At 36.0% G+C, this 12,302-nt stretch overlaps 2 protein-coding genes across 22 annotated transcripts in view; both read left to right on the top strand.

Moving 5' to 3' along the window:
* Positions 1 to 5,107, top strand: part of plekha6 (pleckstrin homology domain containing, family A member 6) — a 98,780-nt gene extending 93,673 nt beyond the window's left edge. For all 21 annotated transcript variants that reach the window (XM_079857160.1, XM_079857144.1, XM_079857148.1 and 18 more), the window contains 5 exons: positions 19 to 168; positions 307 to 440; positions 801 to 943; positions 1,690 to 1,777; positions 3,608 to 5,107. In XM_079857160.1, the coding sequence (XP_079713286.1) occupies positions 19 to 168; positions 307 to 440; positions 801 to 943; positions 1,690 to 1,775 (513 nt within the window). In that variant the 3' untranslated portion in view covers positions 1,776 to 1,777; positions 3,608 to 5,107. The remainder of the gene's footprint in view (positions 1 to 18; positions 169 to 306; positions 441 to 800; positions 944 to 1,689; positions 1,778 to 3,607) is intronic.
* A 3,073-nt stretch (positions 5,108 to 8,180) lies between these two features.
* Positions 8,181 to 10,589, top strand: golt1a (golgi transport 1A). The gene is made up of 5 exons (XM_079856764.1): positions 8,181 to 8,275; positions 8,484 to 8,575; positions 9,934 to 10,112; positions 10,334 to 10,397; positions 10,535 to 10,589. The coding sequence occupies exons 1-5, from the start codon at positions 8,251 to 8,253 to the stop codon at positions 10,574 to 10,576; spliced, it is 402 nt and encodes a 133-aa protein (XP_079712890.1). The 5' UTR covers positions 8,181 to 8,250; the 3' UTR covers positions 10,577 to 10,589.
* Positions 10,590 to 12,302: the final 1,713 nt, after the last annotated feature.

Genomic DNA, 12,302 nt, shown 5'->3' with positions numbered 1-12,302 from the left:
GTTGTTCCTGTTATCCAGGTGCGGAGGAGAGTAACAGCTGATGAGGTGGATATTAAGGATCTTGAGGCGGCCGTGAGGGGAGGTGGTGTGGAGTCACCCAGGCAAGAAATTGCTCGCCTGCGACGACACGTGGAGCCTGAACACTATGACCTGGATCTCAACAAAGAGGTTAGACTAGAGGACACATGGCAGCACTGATTTGCACTTGAACAACAATTTTTTTTACATCATCCAGCAATTTTACATTTGTTTTATAATGGCTGATGTGAATGATATGCAAGGACTTTTGTTTCATTGTTTTTTCAGTTGTCAATGCCAGATAAAGTCCTGATCCCTGAGCGATACTTGGACATCGAGCCCAGTACACCGCTCAGCCCAGAAGAGCAGCGGGAAAAACAGAAGAAAGTTGAAAGAATCAAGACACTGATTGCCAAATCAAAGTATGATGCACATCATGTCCTCATTCATTGCACAGCCAGTAACCTTCGTTTTGTTTTTGTTCTGTTTGGTCCAAACCCATTTGTTATACTGCCATAAACCATACGCAGCACTTGCCGAACAAAATGGGACCGTTAAACTTTTAAAACGATGTCAAGCTGTGAAAATACAAGTATAAAAACACACCATAAAAGTTGTGTTCTTTGGAAAATGTAAGGTAATAGGTTTGAAACAACATTGAGTAAATCATGATAGTATTTCCTCTTAGGTAAAACCTTTAAAACAATAGACTTTAATCACATCTGTGGAAATATATATATATTCTTTATTGTATATTAATGGATGATCTGTCTTTTCTCCAGCCTGCAAAATGTGGTGCCAGTTTTGGACGGGCCGGTGGAGGGATCCAGTAACCCGGAGCAGCAGCTTCATGAGCAGGAGAAACGCATCGAGATTTCCTGCGCGTTGGCCGCCGAGGCGTCCCGCCGTAGCCGGCTTCTCTCCGGTGAGGAAGCCTGCCGCCCAGAGGAGCCTGGCGAACTGTGACCCCTACTCTCTGATCACTGTCTGACCCTCATGCCCTTCTAATGTCACATGGTCCTCAATGTCCTCAATGCACACTTTCACCACACTTCAGTGCTGAGCTTGCACTTTAATTATACCTATTTTTTGAACTATTAGATTTGTTATTTTGCAAAAGGAAATGATAATGTGATTTATTTTTATTATCACAATCTGCATTTGCAATATATTAATGAAGCTTTTAGATAACATCTAGATGTGTGACCTCTGTACTGAAGCACACTGTCTAATTCCATTTCGATTCACTGGGAAACTGCTCTAGAGTTTAATGACTATGAATATATTCAGGTTTGTTACCTTCACTAAATCATTAAACATCAGAACACATATGAATTGACAAAGGCAGAGAGAACAAACATCATTTATATTCAATTTAACATGCCTTTGATCTCAATTGCTAGATTAAGATTTTTAAAAGCAGCCAAAATGCAAAAATTCATGCTAATTTTAGGATCATGCATTGGACATTCCTTCATAGCTTTCTTTCATTTTATTCCATATTGTTTTAAGTCAGAAATACAATTAGCATGGATTCATTTTACCTTCTGTGTTGTGGCTCCATGAGAGGACAGTATATGATCACCTCTCTGTCCCACAAATCCTTTTTCAGTTGCTTCATGGCATACATTCCTTTTGATATTTTCCCCCCATGATTCCACTGCATTGCAGCCCAGTGCGTCCCCAGTCCCCCTGCCTCCCCAACCAGCCTGGTCCCTCCCCCTTCTGCTGACTACTCCCACATCATGAGTGTGTGAAGGTGAGTCCCGCCCACTGCACAACAAACCCCGCCTCTTCCTTTCACTTCCAGTTCCTTACACAAACTCTCTTCCTGGGTCCTACTCATTACTGTCTTTGCTTTATTTTACTTTCAGTAGAGATAGAAATATAAACGCTCAGAATATTGGGGTGTTTACACCACCCTGTTTTGGTATTTTTCTAAAAGAAAATAATTAACTGCATATTTATTCAAGGATTTATGGCTACTCCACAAACACATCCTGCAATCGAGTTGACTGGCTTTCATTCTGTATATTTTTCATTTTTTCCAATGGACAAGTTTTGACACCAAGAGTAAACAGACTAACAGTAAACCTAAAAGCTGCAATCAGCTCATGACATTAGCCAGTGATGATAAAAAAAACGTGACAAGAATTTTGAAAGGCCTGGTGTTTGAAATTACACATTTGGACCATGTGGATCATATGATCTACAGTGGACTTTGCAAACCCTACGTTTCTCCTTTGGTTCATTAAGGAGCATTTTAGCTGCTATAACCACATGGAAACCAGATGCTGATATTTTGGCTTCAACGCTTGTGAAATTTTATTAACTGCTTGGCCAGAAACATGCTCAACACAAGTGTGTGAACGCAGATGCGAATGTTTAACCAGACGCATTGCAAAAGTGTAATCCCTTTGAATGTATTTAACTTGCATTTCTCTGATGGTAGCAAACCTCAGAGCTCAATAGACAAAAAAAAGTGCCATTAAGCCAGACCTTATTATTCAAGTAGCTATCTATAAACATAAGTCAATTTTAACTATATAGGCCCTGCCATAAACAGTGTGTTTAATGTAACTCAGTGGTTCTCTACCAAGGGTCTGGGGCCCATAGAGCAAACTTCAAGATGACTAAAGGTGATTTAAGACAAAATAAGAAATATCTTATATTTTTAATTTTTTTGCTTTATTTTAATTCCCACCCTAAACAATTTTTTCCCTCATATATATTAATAAAATCTTATAACTTACATGGGCTTTTTTTTTTAATAATGAATACAATACATTATACATTTTTCTAGTTAAGCCAAGCTCTAAAATGTTTTATTGAGTAGTAATTTTGTACATTTTGTAAAAAATTTGTACACACATGTACACTAATGTTCCCCTAGTGGCAGCACATACTTGTGTTGCATTTTAAATTGTCGTTTGATACATTTTGACAGATTTCTAAAAACTGAAAATTCTCGTTGACTTTCTTCGGCGTAACACAAAATTGTCCATATACAATGAAAGCCAATGGGGTTTAGTGTTATTTCGGACTCTTTTATTGTACGGAAAAAAACAGTTGAAACATTATTCAAAATATCTTCTTTTGTGTTCTTCAGAAGAAAGTAAAGCCTCATTCAGACTCATTCCAAATCCATTTTTTTTTGTGCATATCCGATTGAAATCCGATCAGATTTAGCAAGTGTGAATGGCTAAAATAATCAGATGAAATGTGATTTTTACAAATCCGTTTCGAGCTACATTTATATGTGGTTTGAAATCCTATTCAAATCGCATTTCTGGAAATCTGTTTCAGTTTCCAATTGGATGGACAATTGGATTTGAGTGTGAACGTGGCCTAAATCATACAGGTTTGGACCAATGTGTAAATGATGACAGAATTTCCATTTTTTTGGTGAACTATCCGTGATAATGCATTCACATACTTCCACAGAGTGTGTTTTTGGCCTTAGTATCATTTTTGTGCTTGAAAAACGTTCAGCTGAAGTTCTTTGAACTAAAGAAATATGACAGTTTCTGACAATACATTTATTCTCCTCTTCTCTTTTTCTCTCTCGCATGTCACATTTTTTTCCCAGCTCAAGCTCTTGCAGCTGTCAAATTTGACGGTGAGCCCTTCTGAGTGTCCAGCAGACAAAGAAAAGATGGAAAAAACCCACTGAACACCAAGAACATATGTTTTGCCTTCATCAAACATTGTATTTCTTTTGATTACTTACACAATACCAAGCAGAGAAATATTTCAATATGTTTGGATGTCTGAGGGTTGTTCACGAGGTCATCTTGCCTCCACATCTGCGCGCTCTCCGTATTCAGAGTGCGTAACCCACAGCAGAACTAGGCTACGTAATTGAATTAATCAACTGTTTTGACTTGGTTTCGGAGGATGGCAGTCATATTACAAAAAGCTACAAACTAGCCAGGAAGTGGACGATGTTTACAGATTCATATCTGCTCTCGGTCACATTAAGTGATTGGAGTACACACAGCAAATTCATGCTACAGCTGCTCAGGGTGGATTCTGCAGACACAAGCACGTTCGTGACAGGAAAGAGCGCGACCAGAGGAAAATAGCCATGCTTGAGGAAGTTGTGTAAACCAGACCAAGGACTACAGCAAAGTTGTCAAAGCTCAGTTTATCAGCAAGTCATCATGAGAGAGATTTGGAACCGCTGGGATGATTATTATTTGTGTTCAAAACACTAGCCTCGATCGGAACTGGGAACAATCGCAGACAGTTGTTGTTTTGATCCGAAGGATGTTGTTGATTCAAGAAGACTTGGCATTGGGCACTTCCCCTCCATCAATTTTTAGGCCAGACTCACTGTGACTCCTCCTGGCCTCCTTCTTTCCCACTATCCTCTCCGGTTTCACTATAGGGTTTGAGAACCCTCATCCAGTCAACATTGCAGTCTCTCAAACCATTGTCAGGCCTTTAAGTACCGTGTGTATCTATAAAGAAAGCATATATATTGATATGACTATTACTCTAATCTTTGCATCAAAGCCATGTGGACTCATCATAGTGCTTTTACTGCTAGGACAGTTGTTACCAAATAATGGTACCTAAATACTTGTGAGCGTGTGTGTTAGATTAATGAGAAAAGAAGCCCAAACATTGGAAGTGTCCTTAGAGTTGTAAGTCTGCTTGTTGAAACGATGCGTGTTCATGCAGGGCCAGCAACTTGCATTACAGCCTGTATATACAGTACTGACTTTAAATTATGTAACCTGTTGCCCCAACAGAATATCAAAGCCCTTATTTGTGGATCAGTGTGCCATTTAGAGATTCATCTGGCTTTCTTTTTCTGCTGTGGCACAGTTTTTGTGTAAATATAGATTGACATGGAATTAAATGGAACAATATTTTGGATTATTTTTCTATCACTGGTAATTACCTCTGTAATCAAGCAGTTTGATTATAATGTATCGTAAAGTAAAGAACAATTTGCCAAACAATAAAAATCTCCTGTTTTGTACTTCGATCTTTCACCATATCGAAACCTCTGAAATGGCATGCAAGTTGTTAGCCCATACTGTGCTTTCTGCTTGTCTTTTTTTTAATTTTTTTTTTTAAATATGAAATCAGTCTGTCTTAGGTCTGACTCTTGACTAAACACTGGCCTTCGCTTGTGTATGAGATATTTTGTGAAAAATTGTTTGAAAAATACTGTCATTTTTATTTCTCCCGTCAGGTAAAGTCATGGATATTATTTTGTTCTTATTCCAAAAAAAAAAAACGAAAGAAAAAAAAAAAAAAACCTGAATCAAGCTAAAAACACAGTATGACATCTGGAAATGAAAGACAAGTTTCAGAGAAGCAGATTACTCACCATCACTTTTAAGCAAAAACAGCCCTGAAGGGGAAGACAGAGATCTATTTTTATCATTTTTCAGAAAGAGAAAAACAAGAACAGTGCTTTGCATATTTTTCTATGATGTATAAATAAGGGTTTGATTGGTTACATTTATAAAATGATTAAAGAGAGTTTTGATCTGACGTATTATGGGGAATTGAGGCTGATATATTTTTAATTTATTGACCAAAACTTTACAGCATCCTTTTGAAGGCCTTGTTTAAGTGTTATTTTGTATGTAATTGGACAAAAATGGTCAAAAGTTGCAGTTGGACAGTCAAAACAGATATGTCTAATATTTGATAAAATATGTAGCGTATAAAGTGGGAATATCTAATTCAAAATAAGCACATTGTTCTGTGTAAATATTTTTAAATCAAAACACTGTATGTCATATTTACTGCTATTTTAAGTAAAAAAAACAAGACTGCTTGAGCTATGCAAATCAAACAAATTAATACTTCATGTGCTTGCTTTAGAAGTACCCTCATGCAATAAAGCGAATGTATTTAAAACCTTCATTTGTTCGTATCAGTTTTTGAACCTTAAACACAGAACAGCCATCCTTTAAACATGACACTTTTCTTCATTCATTTTTCTCAAACAGGCAAATCTTTCTAGAGGTCAACTTGTGAGGTAAATAGCACTCCCATTGAAAACAACTGGGAAAATACACCAGCCACGTGAAAAAAACGCTTTGGTGGACACAGGGCCTTACTCTTGTTCTGGCAGTTGGAAATGGAATACTCCACAAAGAAACTCATAGTGTTGAGCCAGACGCCAGTCAATGCATCTTTCCAACATGTTTTTTTTTTTTTTTTTCATAGAAATCCCATCATATTTATGATCACAATCATTCCTGCGCCACTTGTAGTTGTAAGTAATCGATGTAAACATCATCAAATGTGAGACAAATTCAAATTCTTCTGTAAAGCAAACAGTATGTTAATATGTTTATGATAGACATTCTAATGGAAAGTATTAAGGCATTGAAGTAACATGTTGTGAAGATCAGTTGGTTAAAGGACAGTTCACTTTGTTGCATTTGTTAAACAGAGGATAGGACAAATGAGTGCACAGACTGAGAAGGGATTTGTGTAATGGAAAATAAAGAGCTTGTTGGGGGTTGTTTCAATAGATGCCAGGAGGGGAACGGGTTATGGTTGAGGTACAAAAAGAAAAAAAAAGAGGTCAATGGCAGGACGGAAAGAGGAAGAAAGAGATATTTTGTTACCAAGATCTTGGTAACACTTTACAATAAGGTTTCATTTGTTAACAATAAACAATAGCATTTATTAATATTAGTCAATGTTAATTGAAAAATTTACAAATACATTTTTAAAATCAAAAGTTCTATTTGTTAGCATTAGTCAGCGCACTGTGAACTAGCATGAACAAACAATGAACAATTCAATACGTGACATCAATAAATGCTTCAAAAAGCTCATTGTTAATTCATGTTAGCAAATGGGACTTTATTGTAAAGTGTTAGCAAAATGCATTTGAGCATTTGTTCACACTTCCACAAGAGATAATGCTGAGTAAATAGAGATGTGAAAATTCATATTATACAGTTAAAAACACATTAGAATGGTGAACGCTTCCGGTGTTATGACCTGCCGTAGCCGCTCTCAGGACTGGTGTGGAAAACGTATCTTGAATGAAGTGCAATTTTTCATTGAGTTTTACTTTCACTTTCACCATTGTGTTGTTTCCAAGCTAGTAAAATGAAACTTTTATATGATTGTACGCTCATGAGTGTGTTTTAAAACATGATGGCGGTGACTAAATGGAATGCGCAATGAGTGCAACAGTTCCCGCCCCCTTTTATTTTTTCCATAAATTTTTCCCATTCTGGGATTTAAAAAAAAAGTCTTCGTTAAAGATTTATAAGCCATGAACTAAGCCAATCAGCTACAAGGTGAATCACATTACAAACTTTGGTTTGAAGCAAAAAAGTTTTTGAAAATAGGAAAAAAGACTAAGGACAAGACTGTGTACAGCAGATTATGGGGTTTTTCACTAAGAATTCTGCCGTTAATAGGCCTGTCTTTAAAGGTTTAAAGTTATTGTTCAAAATTAATTTTCCTATAGAGAAAATGAATGGAGAAACAATGTCATCGAGCATTGCATTCTGAGTAGACGTCGCCACGTTTTAGAAAAGCGTATGAAAAAAGTCAAAACTGCGAGTTTATATCTTTTAAGAGAGTTTATATCTTGTAAGAATTGTTAGACATAAACTCAGTCATATTTGTGAGATAGTCACATTTACCTTTTTTATTTTTTATTCTGTGGCAGAAACAAGGTTCCATACATGGGCAACGGGGAATATTAGTAAAATATCTGACCTTTGAATGTCGCTCTTGAAAAGTCAGAATCAAGTAGGCCTATGCCAGAATTTTGTTTAACTACCAAAAGGGTCTCTGATAAAATGACTATTTTGTTTTGCACTATTTTCTTCTGAACACAGCTAATATGAATATACAATTATTTGTCATGCCAATAAAGCACATTACATACTCCAGTTATTTAGATTGGGGGACAGGGGATATTACCAAATTGTGAAAGGTGTTAGGGTGTAGGCTACTTTTGGCAGCATTAGCAGTCATATTAGAGATTAATAAATTTTTTGTGGGATGTGAGGTAAGGAAATAAGGGCAGAGGTTGAGTTGACACATGAATGAGTAAATGGACTGTGATAGATTGTAAAGGAGATAAAGTGATCATCATTCTAATACGTTTGGTTAATGTTCACCCTACGGTAGGGTTCAAAGTCAAGTATTTATGGGAAACGTTCAAACCAGTAAAAACCAAGGAACCTAAACCGGGACATCTGAGCCAAGAAAGACAACAGAGGGGAAACCATGATCACAATCACTGAGTTTCAGAGTGAGTGTCTTTCTTTCACTGAATATAAATGAACCGCTGTATGAGTTGCAGTTACAACTGAACACAGAGACACTGGTATGTTCATTCTGACTTTTATTGTAAACTGATAAACAGAATGAGAATATGTTATCCCTTTTAAATGACTACATTAATAATTGCTTGATTAACTAAAAATATAGCTAAACAATCTGTTCTAACTGGATTCTAGAAATCGGTGTGGGTCTGTCAGGATTCGGCATGTTCTTTGTGCTGTTTGGAATACTGCTGTACTTTGACTCGGTCCTGTTGGCGTTTGGTAATGTAAGTATTATAATGAGCTTAGATATGACACAACAAGCTAGATCTTTGGTCATGGGAAATGTTTTTTAAAGGGGTACTTCTAAAAATTGGAGATCTGCCCAACCATATGTCACTTTTACCAAATATGAAACTTTTTTTTTTTTTTGCTAAACACAGCTAATTCAATCCAGAAATGGTAATAAGACAAGAAATGGAAAGGCCCAAATTCATGAATTACAATCACTTGTACTGTAAGTGTGTCAGAAAATGACATACAATATCATTCAAAAGATTAGGTGTTTTTTCTTTATTCTGCAAGAATGCATTAAATTGATCAGTCAGAGTAAATATTTTTAACATTGTTACATAAACCTATATTTCAAATGAAAGCAAATGAGCAGCACAAATTTTTTTAACATTGAAAATCAGAAGTCAGCATATTAGAATGATTTCTTAAAGGGATAGTTCGGCCAAAAATGATATTTAACCCATGATTTACTCACCCTCAAGCCGTTCGAGATGCATATGTCAATCTTTTTTCAGACGAACACATTTTCAGTTATTTTAGAAAATGTCTTAGATCTTTCAGTGGTTATAATGTCAAGTTATGGGGTCCACTCCTTCAAGTCCCAAAATGTGCATGCATCCTTCACAAAAGTAATCCATCCGGCTCCAGGGGGATAAACGAAGGATAAATATCTTGCTTCCGGCAACGGTCGACGCGCGTTCACGGCAGATGGATGCCGGCGTATGACGTAGTCACGACGCTTCCTACGCTACGTCCTACGTCATACGCCGGCATCCATCTCCCGTGAACGCGCGTCGACCGTTGCCGGAAGCAAGATATTTTCATTTATAAAGTTTTAAATATGTATATTTTTACGACAAAACCGCACGGATTACCCTCAGAAGGCCTTCGTTTATCCCCCTGGAGCCGGATGGATTACTTTTGTGAAGGATGCATGCACATTTTTGGGACTTGAAGGAGTGGACCCCATAGCTTCACATTATAACCACTGAAAGATCTAAGACATTTTCTAAAATAACTGAAAATGTGTTAGTCTGAAACATGATTAACATATGCATCTCGAACGGCTTGAGGGTGAGTAAATCATGGGTTAAATATCATTTTTGGCCGAACTATCCCTTTAAGGATCATGTGATACTGAAGTAATGACTGTATAATTTTTTTTTAAATAATATAGACAGCAGTTATTTAAATTGTAATAACGTTAATTTTACAGTTTTTACTGTATTGTAATAAATGCAACCTTGGTGAGCATAAATGTTTCTTTCAAAAGCATAAAAAATATAGTGCACATACTTTTATTTCTTAGTTTTGTGTACTTTCCGAACATTTTCCTTCTCTCGTGTTTCAGATTCTGTTTCTGTCTGGTCTGGCCTTCATCATTGGCTTGAGGAGGACAGTCCACTTCTTTTTCCAGAGACAGAAGCTCAGAAGCTCCGCCTTCTTTCTAGGAGGTGTGGCTTTAGTTCTACTAAGATGGCCTCGTATTGGCATGCTAGTGGAGACCTATGGCTTTGTGCTTCTATTTAAGTGAGTAGTTGAATCATGTCCTGTCCATGTGTGCAGGGCAGGCGCCTCATTTGGTTAAGATATTCTTACTTTAAACCAACCAAGATGCATTTTGCCTAATCGCATTTTGAAACCTTTTATATTTTTATTAAATACATGCTATCTGTCTGCTTGAATTGGCATCATTCTTGGATCGTTCCTCTCCTAAACTGACAAATAACACAAATCTGCATTGTTTGTAGGTCATTCTTCCCAATGGCTTTTGGATTTCTCACAACAGTCTTGAACATTCCCTTTTTAAATACGGTATGGAACAAAAGTTGGATCAAAACTTAAATCTATATTGAAGTTAAGCACAACCAAAGTATTTATTTTTTACAACAATACAATTAAACATTCAGGATTGACTTAACATTCCTCATTGTTTCTTTGCTCTCTTTCAGATGTTAAACAAGTTATCTGGAAGTAGTTCCTCAATGGTGTGAGGGCATATGTTGGCTGTTGCAGTGCACTGTTAAAATTTTAGATTGTTTTTCATATATATTATATATATATATATATATATATATATATATACATGGACTAAGGTATATGATGGATAGTTGTGTGGTTTATTTTATTTTAATATTTTAGTACATTTTTATAACAACATGTCCTAATAAATTAAGAAACTACTATATAATAACTTAAGAATGTTATTTTTGTGTTCATTTATTAAAAAAATTCTATCTTTTTTCATAAAAAAAAATAAAAAAATAAATAATATATATATATATATATATATATATATATATATATATATATATATATATATATATATATATATATATATATATATATATATGCTGCAAGAGGGTTTGATGAGCGCAAGACATACGTTGATCTGTACTTTTTACATTTCCCTCTTGAGATGAACACAAGCAAAAATAAAATGTCTGGTGATCTTGTAAAGCTTCTTGGCCTGCTCTCAATGCCACAAGTTATGAATATATATTTTAGAGGAGTGCTTTTCCAATCATCTCATTTCTATTCCATCTGTCTGCTCCCCCCCAACTTCAATGAAATATCCTCACATTGAAAATCAAATGATATCGAGTTCAAATATATAAAGGCTTTGTGGTTCTGTTCCGGTGAAATGGATGGGTGGTGGACCCACCCCGGGGCAAAAAGACAAGATCAGAGGGAAAGAAGGGAAGCTTATGCAGGTCTCCCACCCACCGGGGAGGCTATGACGCAGGTGATGTTGTATGAAAAAGATAAATTGTGTCTGAAAATTGTGTGAACCAAACACAACCTCCATACCAGTAGGTGTAAAGGTAAGCCATTTACTTTATTCTCCCACTGCCATGAAATGTTCATGTTTGCATTGATAGTTGCATACATGTTAGTGTACGCGTGTAAGCGCACATTTATACATTCTGTGTGATGGTCTATTTGAAGTCCTTAGGGAGTGTAAGCACACATTTATACATTCTGTGTGATGGTCTGTTTAAAGTCTAGGGTTTGATTGACGGTTTTACATTTACATATGCATTTGACATATTTTTCAAAGTGATTACGTTTTTTTTCTTTTTTTAATCAGTACCTGTGTTCACTGGAAATATGCATTTTTGCAATGTTTTTGTATATGCAGGTAAAACCAAACCAAAAGGGTCTGAATGTGATGCTTTTTAAAGAAGAATCCACTTTTTTGTAGTTTCTATGCTTTTCAAAATGTAAATGAATGCACATTTTGATATCGCTAATTCCATGTTCAATTTGAGCCTGTGCGGTTTTGAAGAATGACTTTAATTTTTCTTACGCACCTTTTACATTGCTATTTTATCCTTGCTTAGCAGCATTTTGGTCACAAAATATCTGATTAGTTGATATTATTGTATTAGGCCTACATTTTTTTTTTATCATTTACATCTATAAACAGAATATTAGTAGGGGTGACAGGCTGATTTGTGATGCTTTTGATAACTTAAATTCTCTTTGAAGTGTGTGTCTGAGTTTGCGTCTACTGTGTGTGTATGTGTGTGTGTGTGTGTGTGTGTGTGCGTGCGCGTGCGTGTGTGTTTGTTTGTGTGTGGATAGGTATACCCTACATTGTGGGTACAAATGGCAGTATCCGAAATCCTTGTAAAAGAATTTGAAATGTAAAAATGCTGAAATTTTGGTTTAGGGGATAGAATATACAGTTTGTACAGTATAAAAATAATTGTGTAT

Source organism: Squalius cephalus (assembly GCF_949319135.1).
Source record: "Squalius cephalus genome assembly, chromosome: 22".
NCBI lineage: Eukaryota > Metazoa > Chordata > Actinopteri > Cypriniformes > Leuciscidae > Squalius > Squalius cephalus.
The sequence above is the reverse complement of the archived record's forward strand: the minus strand, read 5'-3'. Positions and strand labels throughout refer to the sequence as shown.